The sequence below is a fragment of the Ambystoma mexicanum genome, chromosome 4p (assembly GCF_040938575.1).
Source record: "Ambystoma mexicanum isolate Mex_15411 chromosome 4p, UKY_AmexF1_1, whole genome shotgun sequence".
NCBI classification, from domain to species: Eukaryota; Metazoa; Chordata; class Amphibia; order Caudata; family Ambystomatidae; genus Ambystoma; species Ambystoma mexicanum.
Window position 1 is genome coordinate 32,039,407 of NC_090927.1, and position 14,283 is coordinate 32,053,689.

The 14,283-nt window shown below is 46.7% G+C and overlaps 1 protein-coding gene across 1 annotated transcript; it reads left to right on the forward strand.

The window, feature by feature from the left end:
* Positions 1-11,210: 11,210 nt before the first annotated feature.
* Positions 11,211-12,152, forward strand: LOC138452709 (olfactory receptor 2K2-like). Its single transcript, XM_069605057.1, has one exon. The coding sequence runs from the start codon at positions 11,211-11,213 to the stop codon at positions 12,150-12,152; it is 942 nt and encodes a 313-aa protein (XP_069461158.1).
* The last annotated feature ends 2,131 nt before the right edge of the window (positions 12,153-14,283 follow it).

The window sequence follows — 14,283 nt, forward strand, 5'->3', positions numbered from 1 at the left end:
CCGGACTTTTTTTCTCCCAGTCTCGAAAATGGTCCAAAAGGCGGGAGGCATATAATTTGCCCAGAATATCCAATAACGCTATTGGCCTATAGCTTGCTGGTTCTTGCCTAGGGCCCTTCTTATAGATAGGGACGATCACAGCCCTTAGCCAAGATTCTGGCAACATCTTTGTTCTGGCACATTGGGCAAATATTTTGCTGATCCACTTGGCCCATTCCACCGGAGATGATTTAAGGTCTGCGTTGGTTAGCCCATCCGGTCCAGGAGCTCTAGATGTTTTCAGGTTCCGTATTGCGATTTCAATATCTTCAGTATTGGACAGGTCTACCCATGGTATTTCATGGTCAGGTGTCATTTCTTCCATGCTACCTGGGAGTCCCTCAAATTCGGCCGTGAAATACTGCACCCACCTTTCTTCAGCTACCGCATTTGCAGTGATGGTCCTTTGGTCTGTATTCTTGTTTTTTATGAGGGTCCAAAATTCACTAGCTTTTTTAGCTGATAGATTAGACATCATCTCCTCTGCGTCTCTTTGGTATTGCATGGCTCTCTGCTGTCTGAGCCAATTTTTGTATTTTCGTTGTTCTCGACCCCAGCTCTTCCAATCTTCTGTTGTGTTGGATTTCTTTGCTATTCTTAGCAATCTGCGGACCACTTTTCTTTTAATCACCAGATCTTTATCATACTGGTGGGCCGTAACGGTTCTTTCATTTTTCTTTTTTGAACCCTTGACTTGGTAGGCCACTAACAAGGGCAAGTAATTTGGTCGTTGATTGGTGTCCGACTTGGGGTCGCCGCCCTCGTTCCGATCCCACGCTCGGTTAATTTTTTCAATGTCTTGTGCCTTCAAACGAAGTCGGGTTTGTTGAGAATTGACCTCGGTCGCCCAATCGTAGATGTTTAGTTGTTTCTTAGACGTCTGCCATGAGCATTTCAATAGGTTGTGATCACTATTGGCAGTTTGTTGGACCATGAAACTTGTCAAATCCCTGATGAGACCGTTGGACACAAAAATGTGATCTAAGGTTGCTTTAGAGTCATTACGTTCCCATGTTGGAAGATTCGTTTGATTGGGGAACAGTGTGGCCACATTTTGAATGCCTCTCGAGCTCAAAATTTTATTCCAGGCCTTTCCTCTCTTTACGGTAGGGTCGGCTAGTCCCCGGAAATCAGTGGGGCATTTCATGTTAGCCATGGGTTCAATGCATATCGCATTGAAATCCCCGCAGATAATCAGTTCAATTTTCTCAAATTCTTCATAAAGCTGGTCAATCAGAGCACTCATGTTGTCACAGAAGGCTTTCGCGGATGTGCGCTGAGGATTCCAATAACAATTAATAATTGCCACCATTTTTTGCAGAGTAGTTACAGATTTTGGTTTTTTTTCCTCCTGTGTGGTTAGGATTACGAGTGTTTCGTATGACTGTTTCCACAGCGTTGGTTCTGTTAGGCCTGAGCCCGATTTTATCGCTATCAGCAAACCAGATGATGGTCTTCCCATCGGGCCTTTGACTGCCGGTGCGATCACCAGGGAGAACCCATCTAGGGCTGGTTGTTTCATCAGCCAGGTTTCCTGCAGGCATAAGATGTCAAACTGGCTAAGGTCAACGTCTCCTGGTGTCGTGAGATGCATATGGCCTCGCGTATTCCAGGATCCGAGAGTGATAGTATCCTTGCCGGGGTGTTCGCTTATTCTCTCCTTACAGTTGTCATCGGTGCGAACCGCCCCTGGTCGTTGCTATTTAGCCTGGTTTTTCTTCCAGGTCGTCGTTAGCCATTTCCAAGGTCCCATTAGTTGTTTTTCGATGTTCTCCCTTTTTTCTTTGGGACTACCCCAGACCGTCCTCGTGTGATGTCGTTGCTCTTGATCGGATTTGCCAGGAGGGCCCCTTTGTCTTTGATCATCTCTGTGTCTTCTCGGAGAATACCACGTCTGCTCCTGCTTGTTTTTTCTGCTATGATATCGTGGTAACTTTGTATCATCCCTCTCCCCTACTTCAGTTCCACGCTTTTCACCCTTCACTTTGTACTCTTGTCTATGGAGTTCTTGTCTCTGTTGTGGGTAGGTGTATCGATTATCTCGGTATAGTTCTTCCGTTCTAGATCTAAAATGGTAATGAGTTTTATGCCTCTCCACCCTTCCCTCATCCAGGTTTTGGGTGCCCTTCATGTTCTTTAGTTCCGTCAGGCGAAAACCCATTTGATCCAGTTCTTGATATACCGAGTCATTAATATCTTTAATGGCCGCTTCTTTCAGGTGGAGAAACGCTTTCGCCCTCTTCTCCCTATGATAGGGTTCCACCAGCACTAGATCTTTCGTTGAGATATTTTTCAAGATTTTTACTTTCTTTGTAATTTGTAGAACAGTCGGTCTGTTTAAGATGATAAAATTTTTATCTGATGCCATTTGTTCAAGTTTAAATATTCTGATCTCTTTTCGACCTGTTCTTCTCTTTTCAGGATCATCTTTGGCTAGGCGCTCTTTTCGTGGACTGACCCGCCAATCTTTTATTTCCTTAGAAACTGGGGATGAGGGTGATGTAGTTCTTTTTTCCCTATCCCCACATTGGGAATTGTCATCCTTTACTCTTTGCCCTGAACTGCTTTTGGAACTGAGTTCTTCCGATCTGCTTTGTCCCTCTTTCTCTTTGTTAATTGATGGGGTCGAGGTTTCTTTTCCTCCTAAGGCATCTTTTTTTTTTTCTTTTTCCCGCAGTCCATCAGTTGGCTCGAAAATCTCAACGACCTCGTTTTCCGAATAGGTGGATGTATTCATTAGGTCCGAGCATTCTAAGAATTCCTCCACTGTTTTCGGTGATTTCGGCTGGTTGACTTCTTGGTGATTTTTAATTTGTATTACATCCTCTTCATCTACCGCCCTCGGGGCTGGAACAGCTGTCTGCTTCGTGGGGTTCTTGAAGTTGATTCTTGTTTCCCTTTGGATCCGTACTGGTGTTTTAAGCTTCTGTGGCATCAGCCGCTGGTTCTCTTCCCGTTTACCTTGATTTAAGACAAGCAGAATGTTCTCTTTTCTCTGAGGGCGAGACCCCTCCTCACTCCCTTGAGCCCCCGTTGAAGGCGATTTTGCTTGCACTTCGTTGTTCCACTTTTCCATCTCCTCGATTTTCTTTTCCAGTACTTCAATTTTTTTTCCCCACAGTGTCTTGTAACTGTGTTGAACCTGCGGTGTCCCTGGTCCTGTGAGTCCTGGTAATGCTTGTCCAAGCTGTAGGGCCATGGTCCCGATTTTTTTTTCGACGGCGTCTGATTTTGTTGCCCAGTGGTTATGTTGATTGAGCATTTTTTCACTGGTTTCTAGGAAAAGGGTTTCCATATGGGCCAATTTCTCCATCGTATTAGATAGGATTGCCGTATTGTCTTGTACATTCCCCTTGATTGTCTCGTATAATTTACAGAATGGCGCTAAAACGACGGTCATCGCTGACATGATAGCGATCATGTCTGGTTTCTTGTTGGATGATTCATTCTGTAATGACGCTGCAATCTCACTAAGTCGTCTCTGTTTCGGGGGAGTAGGCATTTTCTCCGATCTTCTCGCTTGGGCTACTGAATCAAAGGTGGCCCCTTCTCCTGATAATCCTTGGTCTCTGTCAGTGATTCTCCCCGTGCTGGGGGAACCACCACGCCTCCCAGCCGTCTCTTTATTCAATTTAGGGAGCGCCTCTTTCCTTCTTGGCGTAGCATTTTGTTGGCCGATGCTTAGGTGGGGCTTCGTCCACGCCCAACACTCTTCTTTGTTCTTGTTGGTCTGTGAAGTTTGGTCCGTGGTCCTGTCAGTCTCTATCTCTAATTGACTCTCTTCTTCTTTATCATCGTCCTCAATCACTATCTCCTCTATTGCTGTTGTGCCTGCGTCGCAGAGGCTTTCCGTTTGATTATTCTCGGGGTTTCTCATGAACAGACCCTGTGGGTCCATTTGTCTACCCTCGGGGACCTCAGACTCTTTGGTTTTTACCGCTTCCTTGGGTAAATTGATTATTAGATTGTTGGTCATTTCATTCCGGGACCTGTTTGGACACCCTATTTTTTTTGTTACTCCGATAGATGGCTCTGTACTTTTCTGTTTTTGAGCCGGCTGAGGTTCGGTTACTAGTTCCAGCATCTCCGCATCTGATATTTCAGTATCGACGCTCTGTTTTCTTTTATGTTGTTGGGTAAAGAAGGATTTGAGCGAGCGGAACGACAAGTGGTTGGGAAGCCCTTTAGGAATAGGGGCTCCTCTATTGGGACCTTTTGTTGGATTTTGTGCCACCGGTCCCGTATGTTTTCTAGATCTCATGGTTACTCTCTTCTTTGCTCCTTGGGATCTCACAATAGATGGAATAGTAGTTTTGTTTCTCTTCTTCTTTGAGACCCCCGCTCCCGCCTTCAATTGTTCTCCGTCCGTTTCTTTATTGGAGTCGTCCAGTTCTCGCTCCATTTGTGCGTCACTGTCTGTGGCTTCGGCTTCTAGGTCTGACTCACTCTCCGGGTTCGATCCTTTCCCTTTGTCTCCGGGGACTTTTGACAGGCTAGACCTCTTTGGCCTAGTCTTTTCCTCGTCTAGGTCGCTGGTTTCTGCCTCCCCGTTGGTTTTGTGGAGCATCACCTCAATTTGAAGTGGGTTTGATGTCTGGACATATTTGTCCCATTCGGTAATGCTCTTCGTGGCCACTTTGTCTTTTTCCTTCCTGTGATTTGACTTGGCTCCAAGTGTCGAGCAGTGTGGTGAAAGTTCTCTTTGTTCAGTTACTACCGTAATTTCTTTTAGTTTTAATGTTTCTGCTGTCTCTTTTCCTTCCCATAACCCTCCGGTTGATATGACGCAATTGGGAGCTGCGCTCCTCCGGGTTTCTGGGTTTATGCCTGGTCTCTTAGGAGACTGCTGTATTCTCGCGTTCATTGTTCGTTCTTTTTCCGGGTTTGTATTCCGCGTTGCTTCTTTCACCTCTTTCCCCTCACACAAACGCTGGCTGGTTTCGGGCACTTCAGAGCCCCTCTCCGATTCCCGCCACCAGGCCCAACCATTCCCTTCTTCCATTGGGTCAGCGCTGATCGATCCTAATCCTTGGCGGTTAATGGTCGATTTGCGCGAACCTGAGGGAGGTCCACCTATCCGCTGGTCCAAAGTCACCTGGACCCTGCCTTCCTCTCGTTGCTCCTCCCCTGGGTGCTCTGGGTCCACGGGCCTGGGCTCGGCCCGTTCCTGCCCATGCGACGCGACCCCCGATTCCAGCGGGTCCGCTGAGCTGTGTGTGCCGTGCAGTGTGCCGCGAGGCTCGGGTAGGTTATCTTCATTTTTGTCAGAAATATTTTCGCCCAAACCATCTGGGGTCTGTTTGAATGTTTTGATGTTTGGAGTTATTGCTAGAGGCTCCAAGGTTGACGGGGATGTGGGCAGTCTGTATGCCGAGTCTGACTTGCTCCTCCTTCTACCCGGGCTCATATCTTTCACACGCCCAGATTTCGCTGTCTTTGCCGGGCGTCGATCTTTTGGGGTAGGTTTGACAGCCCTCGGGTCGTGAATACCAACGGGGGGACGTACCTTGGGTTCCACTTGGGCGCAGCTCCGCGTCTGCAGCGGACTGCTGCAGACTGACTCACACCTCAGCCTCACAGCTCCGCTTCACCGCTCCGCGGTGTCAGGTAGAAGAAATAACACCTTCCGGACAAAACGATGTGGTCAGACTGGCTCACACCTCAGCCTCACAGCTCCGCTTCACCGCTCCGTGGTGTCAGGTAGAAGAAATAACACCTTCCGGACAAAACGATGTGGTCAGACTGGCTCACACCTCAGCCTCACAGCTCCGCTTCACCGCTCCGCGGTGTCAGGTAGAAGAAATAACACCTTCCGGACAAAACGATGTGGTCAGACTGGCTCAATTTATTCATTTATTTATTGGACATTTATAAGGTACTTGTACAACAAAAACAGTGTTTCAAAGTGCCACAAGGCACATGGGAGGGGAGCAGGGAGAAAAATAAACAATGGAAACAACTATGAATAAATAGAAAGAAACACCGGTAAAACTAGAGCTTGTGACATTCAGACCTTGCAAATGCAGTAAAATAGAAAAGGAGAAAGGGGGCGTGGGGTGGAGATAAGTGCTATTAGAGTCCCCTAGGGAGGAAGTGCCAGTGGTGCCCGTTGAGGAGGCAACAGGTAAGTGCATGGGTGGAGACATCTCAGGGGAGGATGTAGGTCTACTGCCCGTCAGGGACGTGCGGGCATAAGGGAGACAACCCGACAGGAGGGTAGGCTCAGTGGGCAGTGCAGGAGGTTGCTGGGGGCGATTGGGCAGAAGGCCAGGTCCCTATTTGAGACTTGAGGGACCAGGCCATCAATCTCAGCAACAGCGGGGATGGTTAGCGTGTGATGAGAAGGAGGAAGGAGAAGAGAAAGGTCTTGAGTTGTTTGCAGAACTTGAGGTGGTCCGGTCCAAGATGGAGAGAAGAGGGAGACTGTTCCATAGGAGGAAGCCAACTGAGGAGAGAGATCTGCCCCAGCTCTCTGATTGGAGAAGCGTTTGATTAGCAGAGAGTTTGAGCCAGAATATCAAAGGGATCTGGAAGGAGAGTATTTAGTAAGAGAGAGTTGTCGATAGAATGGACCCAGGCCCCAGACAGCTTGTGGATGATGCAGAGGGTCTTGAACCTGATCCTTGCAACAATCGGGAGCCAGTGAAGACATTTTAGAGCTGGAGAGATATGGTCCCAGAGCTTGAGGCTGAGGATACGTCTTGCAGTCCTATTCTGGATTAGTTGAAGAGGACAGAGAGAAGAAAGAGGCAGGCTGAGGAAGAGGCTGTTACAGTAGTCAAGCCTGGAGAGGAGCAGAGCTCTAGAGACACTGAGCTTCTAGGGGAAGGTGAGGAAAAGGAGAATGTCTCTAAGGAGGTAAAGTTGAAAGTGGGACTTGATGTAATTAAATTGAAATGGAATGGAATGCATTTTTGTAAAGGTTTTGTAACCATATGCAAATAATAAAAAAGAAAAGAAAGTGGGCCTGCTTGACAAGGTCCAAGATGAGAGGAGTAACGGAAAGAGCAGAGTCCAATATGACCTAGAGGTTTCTGGCATCAGTGGGAGGAGAGGGAGGAGAGCCCATAGAAGGTTCTCCTTTATTTATTATGTCTATTATTTCTGTTTCTGCAATGTTTTACCGTGTTCTCTGCAGCTCCTCTCTCTACTCAACATTTGAATAAGGGAACTTGTGGCATACTTTGTTAGCTGTTTATAGGGTACAAACATGGACAAGTAGTGGCCTTCACCCTCAGACTTCCACTGTATGTGGGGCCCACCAAACTTCCAAAATGTTTGCATGGAGTGATTGAGTTTGGGAAGCCATATTTACCAGTCTTTATAAGAGACTTGCTTCTGGAGCTGGAGCATTTCACTTGAGGCAGGGCTTCAATGCATTTATTTTTATTGGTGAATATAATTGTATTTTGTTGTATTCAATGATACACGCTGTAATGACTCTCAGACAGTGTCTTCAATCTAGGTCTATTTATTAGTACAGAAAACTTTAGTAGCATTCTTTGCAGGTAGAGATACGTACCAGTCACTGGTCATCCATATCTGCCTTTGTCAGGTCTCTCTCTAAGCTGCTAGCTTGGAACACTCATTCGCACCCAGGGAAGGGCGCTCAGCCAAACAAGTTGCTGGAAACGCAGGCGAGAACACACAGTGTACCACCCACATTTCTCCAGCCACTCAAGGCCCTTCACTGGGGGCCGCCATCTTCATTGTGGGGAGGCAACAGGGAGGCACTCTGTGATGCCACCCCACATCTCCACTCTCGACCCCAAAGAAATTTTGCATTGTTCCCCCATCTCTTGCTCGCCACTAACCTGCTGGACTGGAGCTTGTGCTCCGCTTCCGTCACTACTTCCCGGCTGCAGCTGCTGCAATATAAATAGAAAAGGGACTCAATCCCTTTTCTGTTTACTATGGCGGCGGCCATCTTGTTTTCTTTATAGGCGATTGAACAGCTTGACTCAGTGCTATAAACGATAGTTACCCCCCTTTTCTCATAGAACAATGTGACCTGACTGTACCCCTCTGACCTAGTGGAAAGGTGACTCTGGAGAATGAGGCCCCATCCCCTTCACCCCCTCCTCTCACTCTCATACGTGTGATCATAAAAGGAGCGTACAAGCACTATTTACTATGCTTCCCAATCATAGTGCATCTACATACAGACACTCCATGACCTGGCTTGCATGAAGAAGTGCACTTCAATTGCGTCATTAGCACAGGCACCACCTGACATGCCATGCCATGCCAATAACCACGCGCCTCACGAGTACCTTATTTTAAGTCATTAAACTATGATTAAATGTTCCGTCTTTTTACATTGAGTCCAGATTTTAACAATGTTATGATCCGCTTGCTCCTGGGGCGTCTTTATTACCCTGAATTTACTTCACTGTTCTCTTTTTGTTCCTGTTGTTCACTTTTTTCTTGTTGCTTTACGGTGCAATACTAAGTCAAACCTTTGTATCCATTCTTTTGCTAAGTGAGCCTGCTTTTTTATTCTTCACATTATCTCTAGTGTAGAATGCCATCATTTTGTCTGGACTCACACTTGAGATCATTGAGTGGCGCCGTACCATTGGTATAAATATATGTCATTTTCTTCCCTTTTTCTTTATTTGGCAGATCAGCGCTGCACGCCCTGAAGGTCCTTTCCTCCACGCGTTTTGAGAATCACTGCAAGCAGGTGCTTGCCTCCCTTGCACACCTGAGCAACCTGTTGGGTCATGGCACCTAGGGTCGGATTGGGACAATAAATAGGCCGGTCACCCCAAAAAAAAAGTGGCCCATCCCTCGCCTCAAAAAAGTGGCCCACAGCTCGCCTCATTACCCTTGCCATCTGATAACATCACAGGAACTGATGCCATTTGACCCCACCCCAAATTGACATCCCGGGAAGTGATGAAACACGGCCTTTCACCCCTTGACAAAACAGGAAGTGGCATCAAATAGCATTGTTCTTAAGTACACTAAATTACTGTGAATACAAGCAGACGTCCAAGGCCAAATGATAATACCTTATTATATAGCACTTACGCTTAAGCACTTCATATAGAACAAATATACATACAATATCACCCAACCTGTGTTGGTACTCATTTATCGACCTAAGAAGGATGAAAGGCTTTTTGAGAAAAAACAAATGAAATGAATTTGAAAAAAAGATATTTTTTTTCTTCCTTTTTTTTTCAAACCGATCCAGGCATGGCCAGAAACCGGCTCCCACTCCCCAGAGATGATTTCGGCCCGGCCACAGGCCGAAAGGCTGAGGGACCAATCCGACCCTGCAGGCACCAATTCAGTGAGAAGACCGCCTTCTCACCTGGGAGTTTGTGCGCCTGCCTGTCTCTCTACTTGCCTTAAGTGCAGGTGTGTGGCCTTTCTAAATTAAACCACATATTGCTGTTGTGCGCTCACTTGCCCGTTCTCATTTGTAAACCATTAGAGCAATAGTAACTTCAGAAATCAATGATCTTGGTCATCCCACGCCGACACATTTCCTATTACTTACTCCGGGCTGTTTACATTTTTGGATGGACCCTCAAACCTCCCATACGGCACAGCATTTCAGCCCATCCCATCCAGTACATTGAGACGTACTTTAACCCCTTGTGATCTGCAGCGTAGGTCGACTGATAGTGCATGTCAGCCTTCACATCCTTTGAAGGACACTTTCCCAATGAGGACAGGCATGCCCCCTCCAATGTGGGGACTGCTACCACTTTTGTAGAAGGGTTAGTAACTAAAAACATGTTTGCACTTTGTAAGTAGACAAATGTGGTACTTTTTTTAAAAGGAGCCCAAATGCTGCTCAAAGAAATGTAGTTTCAGCAGGATACTTGCTTTTCCGCACCATACTTTGCCTCACTCTAATCTCACTTAATATGGTGAGATGTGTCAAAGTACATCTGCACAGCCTGAAAGGGTTTTCTTAGCGCCAAATATGGTATTAAACGTCATATTTACATGAGACACTGATCCTTAGTTTCGGCGCGTGCACATGGACCCATTATGAGTTCAGCTGCGTGTCATAAAAGTAGCCGTAATTCCGTCACCACCACTTTTTTGGACAGCAACAGAACTAGCACCACCTTTACTAATCCTCCACTGTAACTAAATCCACTAAAATATCCAATAGAGTCCTGTGAACTCCGAAAATTGGGTTTTACACTGCCGTGCCACCACTTGTAATCCCTGGTAATGCCACAGGACTGAGTGGCAGTAACGGTTAAAACATTTGCTGGTAAATAAGTAGATTTCCTGTCAATTTGCAGCCAAACCTGAAATTAGACTTTGTGTCCTAACACTGCATATCAGACGGCCAGGCCCTGTCACATGGCTGCTCCATCCACCTCTTGTTTCCTGCATTTCAGGTGACTACTTCAGGAAGCCCTGCCTGCTCCAGGCAGACAGCATTGAGCAGGCAGCTGGTCATCTGACCAGGTACAGCCACGGAGCTGCTCTGCCCGCCACCAGTTTCCCCCCTTCCAGGTGGCTATTTAAGAACTCCAGGCCGGTTCCAGACAGACTGAATTGAGGATGCTGCTTGTCACGTGGCCAGGCACTGCCACTCAGCTGCTCTGCAACTACACAACTACTCACAAAAGACATCACCATTTGTCTCCTCCTTCCACTGCCCCTCCCCACTCTCGCCAGGGTCCAAATGGGCAACCCTACCTTAGCAAACCTCATCAATATTGTTGTTGCTCCCATCTTACCCCCACGGATCACACATACATGCACACACCCACTCATGCAGATCAATTCTCACTCAGTGGTCACATCGCCGTGATCACCAACATCGTCTCATATAACAACATTGACAACTTCATCAACAACATATGGTTTATCCCAACCTACCCCATGTGTTTGACATCCTTCTACCTCCGGCTACGGAATCCAACATGCCGGTACAACTTTCATGCCAGAATCCATTAACTTAAGCTCCTGTAATGTCAGAATTCTTGCAGATTTCCTCCTAGCAGAAGGAAATAAACCACCACCCCATTACTGGAAACCAAAGAAATAATGGCCTTCAGTGTTTCCATGTCAGTGATTAAATGTGTGTGGTTATCGATAAAGCGATTGGAACATGGAAGTGCACACACTTTGTGACCCAGCAATGCTCATCACGTTTTCTATTTCCTTTCAGGTAATCAGGGCACCCCACGATGGAAAGTGGAAACCAAAGCTTGGTGATGGACTTCATTCTTCTAGGATTTTCAGTCTCATCGCAGATAAAGATTGTGCTGTTTGTGGTGTTCCTCACAATTTACCTGGTCACACTGATTGCAAACAGCCTCATCATCACAGTGGTCAGAGGTGACTCGCGGCTGCACTCACCCATGTACTTCTTTATTTGCAACTTGTCCTTTATAGATCTGTGTTACGCCTCAACAAATGTCCCAACATGTCTGCAAGGATTGCTCTCTGAAAGAAACACCATTACGTTTGTTGGCTGTGTTTCCCAAATGTATTTTGGCCTCTCTTTGGGGATAACCCAATTTATTCTTCTGGCTGTGATGGCTTGGGATCGCTATGTTGCCATCTGTGACCCACTTAACTATCAACGCATTGTGAACAAGTCTGTCTGCATCAGACTCACCATCGCCACCTGGGCTGGTGGGTTCCTCATCGCCATTGCGCATGTGTCTTTCACAATGACAACTCCATTTTGTGGAAGAAACAAGATTAACCATGTTGTATGTGAATTGGCAGCTGTGCTGCGCTTGGCATGCGTAGATACGCGTCTTATTGAAGCTGTGATTTTTGTGGTTGCTATCATCGTTCTTGTTGCTCCTCTGTCCCTTATCATCTTGACTTATATTCACATCATTTCCACCATCCTGAGAATGCCGACCTCCACTGGCAGACACAAGGCATTCTCCACCTGCGGTTCTCACCTGACGGTGGTGACTCTCTTCTATGGGACGGCCATAGCAATGTACATGAGTCCCAGGTCGGTGATCTCAAGGGATAATGAAAAGAATATATCTCTGATCTATGGTTTAGTGACACCTGCGCTAAACCCACTGATATATACTCTGAGGAACAAGGAGGTTAAAAGTTCTATGAAGAAATTGCTCATAGGTACTCAACCTGCTCAGTATTGAAGGATTAAATGTGGATAGACACATACTACAGGCTTTCCAACAAACGTTTCAAAGGATCTGGCATTATGGCCGCCCACAGTACTGAAATGTCTTAACACAAACAGTTCTCGGAGCCCCTCAACCAGGAACAAACACAGCCTAATAACCTTTACTATGGGAAGGTGCCCACTCGGGAGGGTCTACAACCATGTTTTAGCTCACTGTACCTTTCACAGCAGAGAAATATCCATTTGCATATCAGTCTGGTCCCACCCACTTAGACAGTCCAGCAGCGAAAGGCTAAGCAATTCTCCTCTGAACAAGCGTACCAACACCAAATCCCAAACATGTGTTTCGACCTAGTCCAGGGCTCATCAGTGAGATGAAGCTGAGCCTCTCTAAGCACAGTGATTAAGGGGTCAACATCTGGATTACCCTGGGTAAAGTAGGGTGAAAACCCAAGTTCGTAGAAATTCAAATTTTGTATGTTTTGGAACTTGGGTGTAGAATCTTTGGGTTAACACTTTTAATTTCTGGTTTCTGGAACACATATATGCATAATCTAAAAATGCGTACAATAGCTGGGAAGCAAGCAATCGCTATACAGAGCGAGTTACAAGAGAGGATGCAGCGGTGGCAGAGGAACTCTTGTACATGGAATGTCATCTACGCCCATCTTGAGCTTCATAATCCTCTCAGGCCTAGCTATTAAGCCCTTTCTTACTTGCTGCAGCCGTGTTTCCCGCATGCTGTCATAGAGCGTGGTTGCGGCATGAAACTGTATCAGGGGGCCACCAAAGTAATGTAATCACTGAAAAGCCAAAGTAATCCAAAAAGGAGCATACACCAAGCAGGAAGTAACGCAGTTTATTACAGGTCCAGATGCAGCTAGGAGAGCACAATTTAAAGTGGAATAGAACTGAATGAAAGTAGCTCTCAGCGCTGCCTACTGCAGCTAAACGTTTTAAGGATTCACACAAAATTAGTATAGACAAAGTTTGCAATAAATGTTAAACCATTCAACAAATCCTATTGGGGGGACTCCATCAGTCTCCTATGGCTATCTATACATTCCCAACTCCTGATTGGCGTAGGCCAGTTTGACCCCCTCTTTACACCATCACCCCACGTGATGTCACTAGACTACCCACACCGACCCAAACGACGTACAGTTCATTACATTATTTTGCTGACCACTGGAACTTTATTCTACTGCCAGTTGCTAGTTCTTATAAGACACACAAAACACCCTGACCTTGGCAATCGAGAGACATTCACACGGCATCTAACCAATGAGGTTCCCTGCTGACATTGGCAAGGACACAAACCACATTTGCACCCCATGGACACTGAAACTCTCTCAATGATTGGTCATGCCCCAGCTCACCCCCCTCGTCCCACAGCCCTCTTCCCAGACCCATCTGCAAAGTGGCTAATTTTGGACCCGCTTACGCCACCATGAATTTACTCTTATTTGCCTGTATGTGTTATTTGTATCATTTCGTTTCCCAGCGGGTGTCCAGGTGCCTGGCTCGCTGTATCAGCTTAACACCTTCCCAGTGACTACAGTCTCCTGCGAATGGTCAGCTTGCAACATTTCTCCAGCACACTGCTGTGGCAGATCACTCAAGAAATTCATTCCTGTCCTGAAATGCAGGGCCCATGGACTTCTCTAACTGCACCAGCGCACACGGTACATAAGTTATATGCTGCAGCTCTCAATGATGTCCCCCACTGAAGGGATGTACCCTCCCCTTTCCCATCACTCCTGCAGCAGGTATGATATGATATGATATGATAAGGCATTTGTAATGCGCCTATACACAAGTGTTTCAAGGCGCGACGAGGCAGGGAGGGGGGAACAAAAGGAAGACAGACAACGATCCTACTAGGCCAGGTGTCATTCAGATTGCGCAAGTGCAGGGGTAGGAAGAAGGGGAGGGTGGAAGTGCAGTACAAGTAAGTAGAATAAAATAAATAAATAGGGCCAGCTGGTGGCAAGTGCAAGGTAAGTGCAGACAAGTGCTGGGAAGGGGGGGCTGTGGGGATACAGAGACAGTCCCGCAGTGCAGGGGTTGCCAGGGAGGCAGTGCAAGTGTAGAGTGGCTGGGCCCAGGACCGAGGTCGGTGAGAGAGGCCCAGTTGCAGATTC